A 12069-nucleotide genomic window follows, 5' to 3' on the forward strand; every position below is an offset into this window, starting at 1 on the left:
GCACTTTTTTATTTATAATTAGGAAAAGAAACAGTATTATATGTAATAACAGAAATTGTTTAAAACATATCTATTTACCATTGGCGATAATTTATATTTATACAGTTTATTCTATATTAGTTTTCATGAAATATTTTATTTAAATACGATTCAGAGATGATTATTTATTTAATTCGATACAGCTTCCCAAGGAGTATGTCTTAAGTCTTAACAATTGGGAACTGTACTCTCGAAATTAGCGACGAGTAGGTCTACCTCGGACAAACAATCTAGTTAGGCAGGTCCAATTTCGCGAAAGTGGTCACTCGTCGAATCCAACTCCGTAAAATCTTCTCGTCCCAAATACCAATCTGAAGACGAAGGTTTTCAACCAGTGTGTGTTGCCAGTGATGACTTTTCCATTGCCCTCTGAGCGACCAAGAGCTTTCTCATTTTTTCTCTTTCTCAGTAAGGTTTATGCTCGGAGTTTCAATGCGGGATCAAATCAGAAATGAGGAGATCCGTAGGAGAACCAATGTTACCGACATAGTCCAAATGATTGCGAAACTGAAGTGGCACTGGGCAGGGCACATAGTTCAACGGATAGATGGCCGTTGGGGCAGTAAAGTCCTCGAATAGCGACAACGTTGGTAGGTCCACAAGATGGACCAACGATCTGGTTAAGATCGCCGGAATACGTTGGATGAGGGCTGCGCAGGACCGATCGTCGTGGAAATCTTTGGGGGGAGGCCTTTGTCCAGCAGTGGACGTCTTCCGGCTGATGATGATGATGAAACACGATTCATATATTGGATGCAGCACCTTACAAACTAATTTGTTTTATATATTACATTATTATTATTATATTTATTAGTGTCAATCGAAACATTTGACTACATCTGTAATGGAATACATGGGGACACTAAGTTTTGCACTTCTTCTAGCTAATCGAAACTATTTGAATTTCGAATGTTATATTTTTAGAAACGTTGCAATCGTCGTAGTAATAAAAAAAACAATTGGCGGGAAATCAATTGTTAATTGTTTTTTATCGCACAACAAAGTTCTACGCACGCAACGAAAATGGAATTAAGTCGAAAAGATTTTAAAGCGATGATTTTTTATGATTTTAAAAGTCTCTCTTCGCAAGACTGTGCCGCTCGTCTTCAAAATGCTTTTGGGAGAGAAGCACCTTGCTTGAGCACCGTGAGGCGATGGTTTGCTGAATTTGAGAGAGGTCGGGTTTCTTTACACGATGAATTTCGTGAAGGGCGGCCTTCAACTGCCGTCAACGAAAATAATGTGGCTACTGTTAAGCGGCTAATTGAAGAAAACCGCTGATTACCTATGAGAAAATTCGAGGACAATTGGGGATTGGTATGAGCCAAATTAAGTAAATTTTGCACGAAGAATTGAGAGTTCGGAAACTTTGTTGTCGTTGGATCTGGAATGGTGTTCACAGATGCTAATGAAGTACGACGGACGGACATTCTAATGCCTATTTTGTTTAAAGTAATGCATATTGTATCGTAAAATCCAAATTTGATGATATTCTTAATTTCAGGGTGTGTTACGCGTTTGGTGGCATTATCAAAGAGCAGATAACAGACATAACGCCCACATTTTTAACGCAGAGCGTCATTTCAACTATTCGGCAAGCAGACGATCTTGCTACACAGGTAATGTCAGAGTAGTTATAGGCATATATTATATATTATAGTGGTATATATAGCGACGATCTCTTGCGTGTAGGCATCAGTAGGTTTTGACGTAAAGAAACCTTCGCTGTCACATGAAGGTTCTGTTTTGTCAGAGTTCCGTACCTCATAAGGAAATGACGGTACCCTGATAGGATCACTTTGTTGTCCGTCCGTCAAGACTCTGTCTCGGGAACGCGTGGAGGTATTGAGTTGAAATTAAAATGATATTCAAGGTCTGTAGCTTCTTGAAGCTGTGAAAAAAACCTTAAAAAAAAGATACGCCCGTTTATACAGCAAAAAACGTATCGACACTCTCGAGGGACTCAAAATTTAAAGGGTAATTTTAAATTGGTCTACCACTGTCAAAGTTGGCAAGTAATACCGTCTTACAGTAGAACGTATCCGTTCAAAATTCGTATATGAGCCCACGCAAGGATGATTAAAGTTTTGTTTATTATTATATACTTTAGGAAATACGACAGAAAGTGGTTTTTTTATTACAAATTTTAATATTACCTACTAAATACTCACAATAAATGTTATATCTAAATAATTAAACTCACAAACTAAATAGATATATAATGAACAATGAAACAGCGACGAATTAATATTTGAACAAAAATTTGACAGAGTAACGTCCTAACTCGTCAACGGTTGAAGCGGAAGTAAGTCAGGTGGTCGATTCGACGCCAGTGAGACATCGCGTTTTGTAGATATCTCCACCCTCCGTTGTTGATTTGAAAATTTCAATTGTACCTACTTCATTTAATGTCGCTTTTGTAGATTCACCCACATTCTCTGGCAACACCAAAGGAATCACAGGAGCGTTTAGAAAATGCATTTTACTAAACTCAACAATTTGTTATGTTTTTAAAGTGATAATCTTCACTTGTGGGATTAATACACAATTAGTAACATTTGGAAACAAAATTTTATGAACGATGCGGGACTATTTCCTAATATGTAAATATCGGGGTTGAGCAGGTTATCAACTGTAAAGTAGATCCTGCAGATGAAGCCACAACCTGAGAGTTAAACAAAGCATACAAGATTTTGTGACGATACGTCACACGAACGGTTAGCTCAGTTGCTAAGAGCACTCGCACGGAACGCGAGAGGTCTTGGGTTCGAGTTCCGCATTTTTCATAAAATTTTATTTTACTAAACTTCTTTGCCAACAAAAATTGAACGTAATTCCTGATAAACGTCCCAAGCCACAAATATCACATTTTAAGGAATTCGTGTTTAAAGTTTAATATTTAATACTGGTACATAATGTCATTTAAAGAGTGACAGTAGGGCTGCTATTTTTTGTCAGTGCGCTAATATGAATCACGTGACCAGTTTTGTGTTCAACACTCAACTTCGACAGGATTGTGGAATGGAATTGTTGACGCGATCTAAGTATAAGCAGTGCTCCGTCTGCGTGAGCTCGCACACGAACATGAAATGCTAATCCTGCGCGAGTAAATGTTTGTGACGGACTTGGTCGTGTGGCAGGTGCTCTCGTCCAGCGGGTGCGAGTCCCGCGTGGCCCAGATGCCCGTGGTGCTGATCCCGATCCACTTCGACCGCGACGCGGCCGTGCGAGCGCCGTCGTGCCAGCGCTCGGTGGTGCTCCGCCCCTTCATCACGTCCGACTTCATGACCGGCGTCAGCGCTCTGCCCGGCACCGACTGCATGCCGCAAGAGGTACACTGCCACCATCTTGTCGACTCGAGATGCTGATCGATATCTCGCGATACCAAAACAAACCACACTTACCAATGGGAGGCTCCTTTGCGCAGGAAGCCGGCTAGATTATGGGTACCTACTACAACGGCGCCTATTTCTACCGTGAAGCAGTAATGTGTAAACATTACCGGGTTTCGGTCTGAATGGCGCTTGTGAAATTACTGAACAAATGCGACTTAACATCTTATGTCTCAAAGTGACTAGCGCAATTGTGGTACCGCTCAGGATTTTTGGGTTTTTCAAGAATCCTGAGCGGCAATGCATTGTTATGGGTAGGGAACGTCCTACTCGTCTCGTCCCTTATTTTTATAAAAAAAAAAACAAAATCGATGTTTATGTCACAGGTATATTGTCAAAGCCGTGATAGTACAATTTCACTAGTGATATTATAATTAAACGGTAGATTATCAATCGACTTCATTTCTTCAATTTAATGGCCTGGTTTTAGAGACATTTTAATGTCACGGGTACACTATAGTGATATTGTAAGACAATGATATTTTGCAACTTTACCGGTTGTTAGTTTATGAGGCGGTCCCTGATTGTTCTGTTTCTTGTTTTTATTATATAGTCATTATCTTTCAGTTTTGCATAGAGGTGTGTCATTGAAGTTTTTTAAATTAATTTAATTTAACTGTTTTTTGTCAATGGTCAACAGGTTGAAAAAACTGTTAAATCGTCAACGGGTTTTGAATAATCGGTTAATGCATTTATTAATAATTTAGGTTTTAATTTCGTCAATATAATATCAAGTCAACGTTTTCGTTCGCAAATTCGTCAACTGTTTTGAATTAAACTGTTTTAGTAAGGCATTCAATTTCTTCATTTATTGCGATTTACGGGCGCAGACGTTGATGGAATTTATTAGTTTATTATGTTCAACAGGTTTTCTCGTTGAAGAAAAACAGTTAATTCGTTAACGAATATAAAACTGTTACTAAAAACAGTTTATTGATTTAACGACCACCTCTAGTTATGCATTAGTGTAATCAACTAATTGTTATCTAAGCGAATCGGCCGTTGTTCACTAGTTGGTCTCAAAAACAAATTTAGACTGTTGACCACAACGCATACAGTGCAGCGGCAGCGGCCGGCGACTGGCAGAACGAATCGGCCCTTGTTCACTACTATTTTAACAATAAATTCAGATGGAAAATTGCATACACGTACCAATATGTACTTCTATTGTTTTGCAAATTGCGTATGAAAAAATAATACCAATCAGAACGCTCGACGTCTCACACTGCTAACTAAATTTTTGTAATATACCTAGATTTAGTATAATATCGCTATAGTGTACCCGTGACATTACAATATCACTAACGGCCGTTCCCAATATACTATCTACAGATAGGGATAAATTACTACTTTCTACTGTCAGTAATTATATATTATCAGTCAATAATCTGAAGCTGTCCCAATATACCCGATAAGTCATTCTTATCGCCTTATATTTAATTGAAAATTCCATACAAACTTCTATCGCTGGTAAGAACGTCGTCCCATTGACAGACAGTCTGTACGGATAAGGTGAGTTACCGTCGATAAGTTTATTGGGACAGAAAAAATCAACGATAGTTACGATTTTTATCTCAAGTAAGAGATAGACTGAACATTGGGAACGGCGGTGAAACCAGGCCGTTAAACTTAGAATACTCGTATTATCTCTACAGAAGTATTACGAGTAACTTCATTACTCGTATTTGCTATAGATGTTCTTCCGCAAATATCACCAATACACTGGTCCGCAGTCCGCTTGAAAACGTTCTTAGATCCTTACACGAGTTTTAATCCTTTAAATAGTATATTTCATCACGAGTGCGGAAAGCCTGTCATTGCAAAGAGTTCCGACAAATGTCTACCCGAGCCGAGGCGCAGCCGAAGGTGAGGGTTTAATGTCGGAACAAGTTGCAATGACGGTTCCGCATGTGTACTGAACAACTATTTTTAATACAGTTGCGAAAAAATTAAGCAATTTAATAGAATAATAATAACACAAAAAACTCAACTAAAATGGCGCCAACCGTAATAGAACATAGCAGAGTTTTTTTAATTCTTCACCCATTTTGGGTAGGCAAAGGGAACTATGCCCATACAGCCAAGTCTTCAGTAGATTTTTTTTATTGATATGAAATGAAATTTAATGAGATGAAATGAAATAAAACCTAACCTAACTCATTGAATTAAATCTGATATTGAAACAAATTAGTAGCTTCTATTTAGAAATATTTGCATAAATCATAAAAACTTCGTGGTTGGTTTTTTCTTTTGAATAGACATTATTTTGACAGTTGGGAAAGAGAACGCACGAGTTCGGAAAAGGTAAAGAAAACGCACGAGTATGTAATAGCCCACATCCCGAACGCGATACGTCTCTGCAATACGCCACTTTTTGAGCAACTGTATTAAAAAAGTATTTTATTTTAATGTGTAACACTCGAGTCTATCAAAAAAAATATAATTACGATATCATGTGTGATAACTTGAATACTTATTAGTGTAGCCTCTAGTCACTATTGGGTTATAATGCCGATGACATGATCTAAATCTTGTTCTATGTTTAATGTTCGTGATTCCTAAGGCTTGGAGGTCTACTAAGTTTCCGCAGAACATATGATAGCATGACGTACGGTATTTTACTGTGGGGTAATGCTGCTGACATTGATATATTGTTTGCTCTGGTAAAGAAAGCTGTTCATGCTGTATATCAGTTTGGTAATAGACAGTCTCTCAAAGAAAAATTTAAAGAAATAAATATTATGACCCTTCATTGTCAGTACATTTATGAAAATTTATTATACATTCACAAAAATCGTCACATTTTTGCTCTTAATAGTGATTTTCATTATTATAACACTAGAAATAAGGGATTGCTTGTAACTAATTCTAGTAGGCTTCATAAGATACATAATAGCTTTAAGGGTAAATGTATACACTTCTACAATAAAGTCCCAGCCAATGTTCAGGCATTATCTATAAATAAATTTAAATGTTTTATAAAAAAAATGGCTCTGTTGTAAATCCTATTACTCCACAGCTGAATATCTAAGTGATTGGACAGCCTGGAACTAGATTATGTTTATTTTATACCGAACACACAAAACTTTATATTTTTATTGAAAAGAGCGCAAAAAAAAATTATGCTGGGAGAGTTTCTTGCGCCGCTTCTTCTCTCTCAGAGCGCCATGTGTTTCCGAAGCTTAGTAGTATCTAGTATATTATAAATTACATCAAAAAGAATTCTAAAGGAATCAATTTTGATAAAATAAATGCCTTTTATACACTAATATATAATTCTAATTAAATGAAACCTTGCAGGTGGTCGACAGGATGCGCAAGGAGCTCTCAAATGTTCCAGGAATTTCAAGAGTGCTGTATGACCTGACTCCAAAGCCACCGGCCACAACAGAGTGGGAATGATTGTTATGATGCCTTCCTTCCTTTTTATATATATTTTTTTACTGGAATGCACTCGGGCAGTGGTTTCTAACATTTAGTTCTGTCATGCCTTTGTAATTGTAGCTATGGATAATATTATGTCATATCATTATTATGGTTGTACGGTTCTATAACACCATCCAATTTACATTTGTTATGGTTATACATATTTAATGTTTCTCAGACATTTTTGTATTTATTAAAAATTTAATTATAACTTTAAACTTAGTTTTTAAAAGTTAATAGTGTGATAGTTACACAAATATTTTGGGAAGCTGAACAGATAATAGAATATGAAATTAAGTTGGTATCACAATATATTATGAAGAGCACACACTTTTGGTAATTATCCTATTTGCATCCAATAATCAATATTGGTGTTTGAATCAGGACTGCTATTTATTTGACCATGCTGTGGCTGTATGGAATCTTTCTTTGACAACTTACAATTTAGTTTTCCTGACATTAAAGTTAATGTGGGTCGATGTGACAAAAGGGAGAACTAGTAGAACCACCAATGGGAGGCTCCTTTGCACAGGACGCCGGCTAGATTATGGGTACCACAATGGCGCCTATTTCTGCCGTGAAGCAGTCTGAAGGTGAATAGCTAGTGAAATTACTGGGCAAATGAGACTTAACATATTATGTCTCAAAGTAATGAGCGCAATTATTGTAGTGCCACTCAAAACTTATGACATTAAAAAAATTTTGGTTTGTTTTCTCAGATATTTCTTCACTTAATTAAATTAAAGTAATAATCAAGATTGTAATCATATTGTATCCATCAACAAGAAATAAAAATACATAATGTCTGTTCAGATTTTTTGTTTTCTGACATCTAGATTTAATACTGATTGTGTGTTATGTTACTGGATATTTTTTCTTTATAAACTTCATAGATAGCATATATCATAGCAGTTATGACAAAATAACCATAATAATAGACTAACGACCTGTCTTTGTGCCCCTGGTGGTTTGGTACCAGGGATTGTCACTATGCAGTCATGGATCTGTTCAAAAGTCATGAACTTTTGTGTATTCATAAAGTCTACCAGCATTATAAGTGATCTTCTACACTGATGATGACAAAAGGCTTCACTTGATAATTTTTTTTGTTAGAATTGATTTGACTTGATTTAGTTGATACATATGCAGCTGCATTTGATTTGTTATTTCATCGTATTGTCCCTTGTTATTTCTTAAATGTATAATGTTAAACTTTTTTTGGAACTATATTTAAGATGATTTTACTTTATTAATGGATAATTGTAAAAATGATCTACTATAGCTAAAATAAAAGTGGTTTGATGTAAAGTGTAGGTTGTCGAGTAAGCTAGAAAGACATGTAAATTGTAAACAATTATGTAATGTACTAATGATGTTAAAATGTTTGTAACTCTAATCCTTTTTTGTGAAGGACCACTGCCATAAATATGTAAATAATTGGTGATTGGAAGCATACATTAATATACACATGTTAATGCCACAGTTTTGTAAGTTAATTATCAAGGGCTGTGGAAAATATAAACTCAACAGATATTTGCACTCCAAATATAAAATCTTGTATGAAATCAGACTCATTGTTTATGGATTTCAGTGTTATTGACTGAAAGTTTCATAATAAATTATATTATTGCTTTATTTTCACAATGTTTTTTATTTCAATACATCCTTTATATCTAATATTATAAGTTACTCACTTCAATTATCAGGTACTAATAAATTAATGTTCTTTCCGGTATTCACTTGGCCAATATAAGTTTCCTCCTCACCACGAATAGACAATCCTTCTGATAATGTAACTTTCTTTTCTTTTAACATGGGTGCTTTCACCCACTTTGATCCATTGCAATTGCTGCAAGAATATAACGGCAGCAGCTCCACTGACACAGTTCTATTGTTACAATCTGCACATTTAAAGAATCTTTTGTATGTATCCAAAACTTTCAAAGGATGCCTCTCATCTTTGCATAACTGTGCCGCTGAAAAAGCAGTGTATTTGCATTTCACACATCTCACCGCTTTACAGGCAATTTTAAAAGTATTCAACATTTTCTCCTCCATTGCTTCCTTTTTCTCAAGTTTATTAAAATATTTCTCTTGTTCATCATCCTCATGCTGTTTTATAAGATTTTGATGAATAGATGTTGCCTCAAGGATTTTTTTAAATCTTTCTGACATAACTGATTTCATTTGTTTTACTTCTTCATTCGGTTTTGATTTCTTGGAGACATTTTCATTCTCATTAGAATTTAGTTTTTCAAAAGCTCGCTTCTTACCAGCCTCTGTACCTTTAATGTTATTAGGGTCTATTTTATTAATGCCTCCATTTTGCTGAATCAACTTAATTGCTTTTAATTTTGCTTTCTCTGAAGCTTTTTGACTGTATGACATATTGAGATCTATTACACCACAATTTTTTAATCCAAAACTTTTAGAAAATGTTGGTGAGTTTGCTACTTTGTCTGCTAAACTCTGATTGCTTTGTGGTGAGCTATTTAATTTACTTAATCTTTGAGAATCACAAATTTTTTGACTAGTAGGACTATGCAGTAAGCCTGATTTGTTTGGTAAGACATTAACACCACTTGGAGCTCTATTAGTCATCAGCCTATCACCTTCAGATTTGTAATAATCACTCAGTGACATCAGTCTGTTTTGATCTCTATCTTTAACTGTTTTGTGGTTACTTGGAGGTAGAGCAGAATATGATTTTCCACCATAAATGAATGTATTCTTGCCAAATACTTTGTTCTGCAAGTTGGGTATTCCCTTACCCATTGTTGATGACTGAAGCTCTTGTCTTCGTGAAAACTTTTGGTATTCCTGTTTTATATGATATATACAATGTTCACCTTGGCTTTTATTAACGAATGCAGTGCATGGTTCACCATTTTTCTTCTTACTTTTGCAAACACCTAAATCTTTTGATTGACCAAGTATCATTACTCTGTCTGAGCTATCCACACTTAAGCAAGCTTGATCCATGCTATTCTCTGATCTATCCAATACATTTGGATTCAAAACTGCTACAACTGTGCCCTCCATAGTCTTCCATAAGTCATTATAAGCTTTGCGGAATAGAAACATTGACACAGTTTTCAAATCATCCTTGAGGTCACATAATGTCCAAATTAGAAACTGATTGCCTTTTTGGGATTTCTTAACAGAACTTTTTTTTACTATTACTCCAGCAATGACCCAATCTTTTGTAAGATCTTCATTCTCCACATATCTTTTAACTCGCAGCATATTAACTGCCTCTCTGCCTTGCATTCGGTCCAAAAGTGCAGTGCTTGATATCAATGGCTTATAGATTCGAATACCAAATACTGGATCTAAGAATGCATCATTTGCAATATGACTTTTATTGTCAGGAGCAGAGATCATAACCTTTTCTTTTTCTAACTGAAGTTTTTTTGAAAATGAAGATTTTTTTGCAACTTTTATGTCTATATTAGTCTGACGCAACCTACTCTCGAAATCTAGCCTCTTATTCGTTTGTTCTTGCTCTTCTTGATCCAGTGTTTTCTTAATATTAGACCCATATTCACTATATTTTCGCTCTGCGTAATTTCGTCTTTCTTCATCGTCAGATGAATCCGTGTCACCACTATGAACAGTAGAAGGTATTTCATTGACTTGCTCAGGTAATTCTTCATGTTTCTTTGAAAATATGTCAACATCCTGAACTGAATGAAGTCTTTCTTGAGTTAAAGAATTCACATCAGCTTTTAATAGTTCCTCTAACTGTGATAGCTCGTCGATTTCATCCATGTTTACTTAGTCTATCACGTTCAAGAATCAACAATTACAAGAAGCAGTTATTGAGTCTATAAAACGTTCACAATTTATTATTATGGATATTCACAACAGAGCTGATATATAATTTTATTTTATACATAATATACATATACAACTACATTAACCTACAGTATTTACTGTTATCCAATTTTAAAAATAAGTTATAACTCGTGAGAGGTGAACTGAGAACTCCGTTGTTATATTAACATTCTAATTTCTATGTAATATTTAGCGGGAAATTATTAAACAACATATTTTTTTTATTATTTATTAACGGCTTTGGGCACAAGTCCTTTAAGCCAGAAATCAAAATAACTTTTTGTTTTCCACAGATAACTATATACCTTTTCCTTTCAATAATATAAAATATTAATCAAAGCCGGTAATAAATTTAATAAAATCAGTAGGCTTCAATCACTTATAATCATTAGTATGTACAACAATTATTATTGTATTCAATGCAATGCAGGATGCATGAAAAATCAACAAAGTGAAACAAACATTAGTATGTCTCTTTACCGCTAGATGGCGGTAAAATTAAAATATGTATATTCCAGTGAATTTCAAAAAATTCTTGAAAATTGTTTTTCAAAAATTGCGAGAACGTTATATTGAACATATATGGGGCACACTAAAAGTTTTGCACTACTAGCTAATAGGAACTATTTGAATTTTGAATGTTATATTTTTAGAAACGTTGCATCCTTCTTAGTAATAAAAGAAAACAATTCGCGGGAACTCATCTGTCAATTGTTAATATAAATAACACACATCAAAGTTCTACGTACGCAACGAAAATGAAATTAAGTCAAAAAGATCTTAGAGCGATGGTTTTTTATGAATTTAAAAGTTCCCCCTCTCTCCGCAAGACTGTGCCGCTCGTCTTCAAAAGGGGAGTCTAGCCTTTCCGCATCGGACGTGCCCGCGGGCACTGGTAATTCAAAAAACAATGAGAGCGGCTGTGCCGCGGGGCACTCTTTTACCTCATCCAGTTTTCACCCTTATTAGGTGTACAAGATGGTTTATTTGCCTACGCAGTTATGAACGAGTGAAGTCCCATACACATTTCGATCCGATACGATTCAAGGCCACCAATATTCGACGTCATAGCTTTACGGACAAAGCACTTATGTGTTCACTTGTTCCCGGGCGGCGCAGCGAGCGGTCGTTATCAAGACTTTGCACGAAGATTGTTCTTTGTGGAAAGTTTGGCTTTATTTTATAATGAACATATAATGTTCATTACAAAAACATAAAAGGAAATAAATAAAACAAGTAATTAACAATAATAACAATATTTATTTAAAAATATACCTATTTTTACACTTATTGTCGAATGAAAAAACTGTGTGAAATAAAAAAGAAAGACAATATGAATAATTTATACATGGTCTTATAGCTTGTTTCAATAGCT

At 35.2% G+C, this 12069-nt stretch overlaps 2 protein-coding genes across 7 annotated transcripts in view; one reads left to right on the forward strand and one right to left on the reverse strand.

The window, feature by feature from the left end:
- The window catches only part of LOC126965232 (GMP synthase [glutamine-hydrolyzing]), a 31526-nt gene extending 24087 nt beyond the window's left edge, over window positions 1–7439 (forward strand). For all 6 annotated transcript variants that reach the window (XM_050808713.1, XM_050808711.1, XM_050808712.1 and 3 more), the window contains exons 14-16: window positions 1544–1658; window positions 3180–3371; window positions 6732–7439. In XM_050808713.1, coding sequence (XP_050664670.1) covers window positions 1544–1658; window positions 3180–3371; window positions 6732–6833 — 409 coding nt within the window. In that variant the 3' untranslated portion in view covers window positions 6834–7439. The remainder of the gene's footprint in view (window positions 1–1543; window positions 1659–3179; window positions 3372–6731) is intronic.
- A 1033-nt stretch (window positions 7440–8472) lies between these two features.
- LOC126965234 (protein MCM10 homolog) lies at window positions 8473–10857 on the reverse strand. Its single transcript, XM_050808720.1, has one exon. It carries the CDS (start codon window positions 10626–10628, stop codon window positions 8553–8555), a length of 2076 nt encoding a protein of 691 aa, XP_050664677.1. The 5' UTR covers window positions 10629–10857; the 3' UTR covers window positions 8473–8552.
- Window positions 10858–12069: the final 1212 nt, after the last annotated feature.

The sequence above is a fragment of the Leptidea sinapis genome, chromosome 7, assembly GCF_905404315.1.
Source record: "Leptidea sinapis chromosome 7, ilLepSina1.1, whole genome shotgun sequence".
NCBI classification, from domain to species: domain Eukaryota; kingdom Metazoa; phylum Arthropoda; class Insecta; order Lepidoptera; family Pieridae; genus Leptidea; species Leptidea sinapis.

Excerpts from the sequence above, each read along its gene's own strand:
- LOC126965234 (XM_050808720.1), bottom strand. The coding sequence starts at position 10,628 with ATGGATGAAATCGACGAGCTATCACAGTTAGAGGAACTATTAAAAGCT.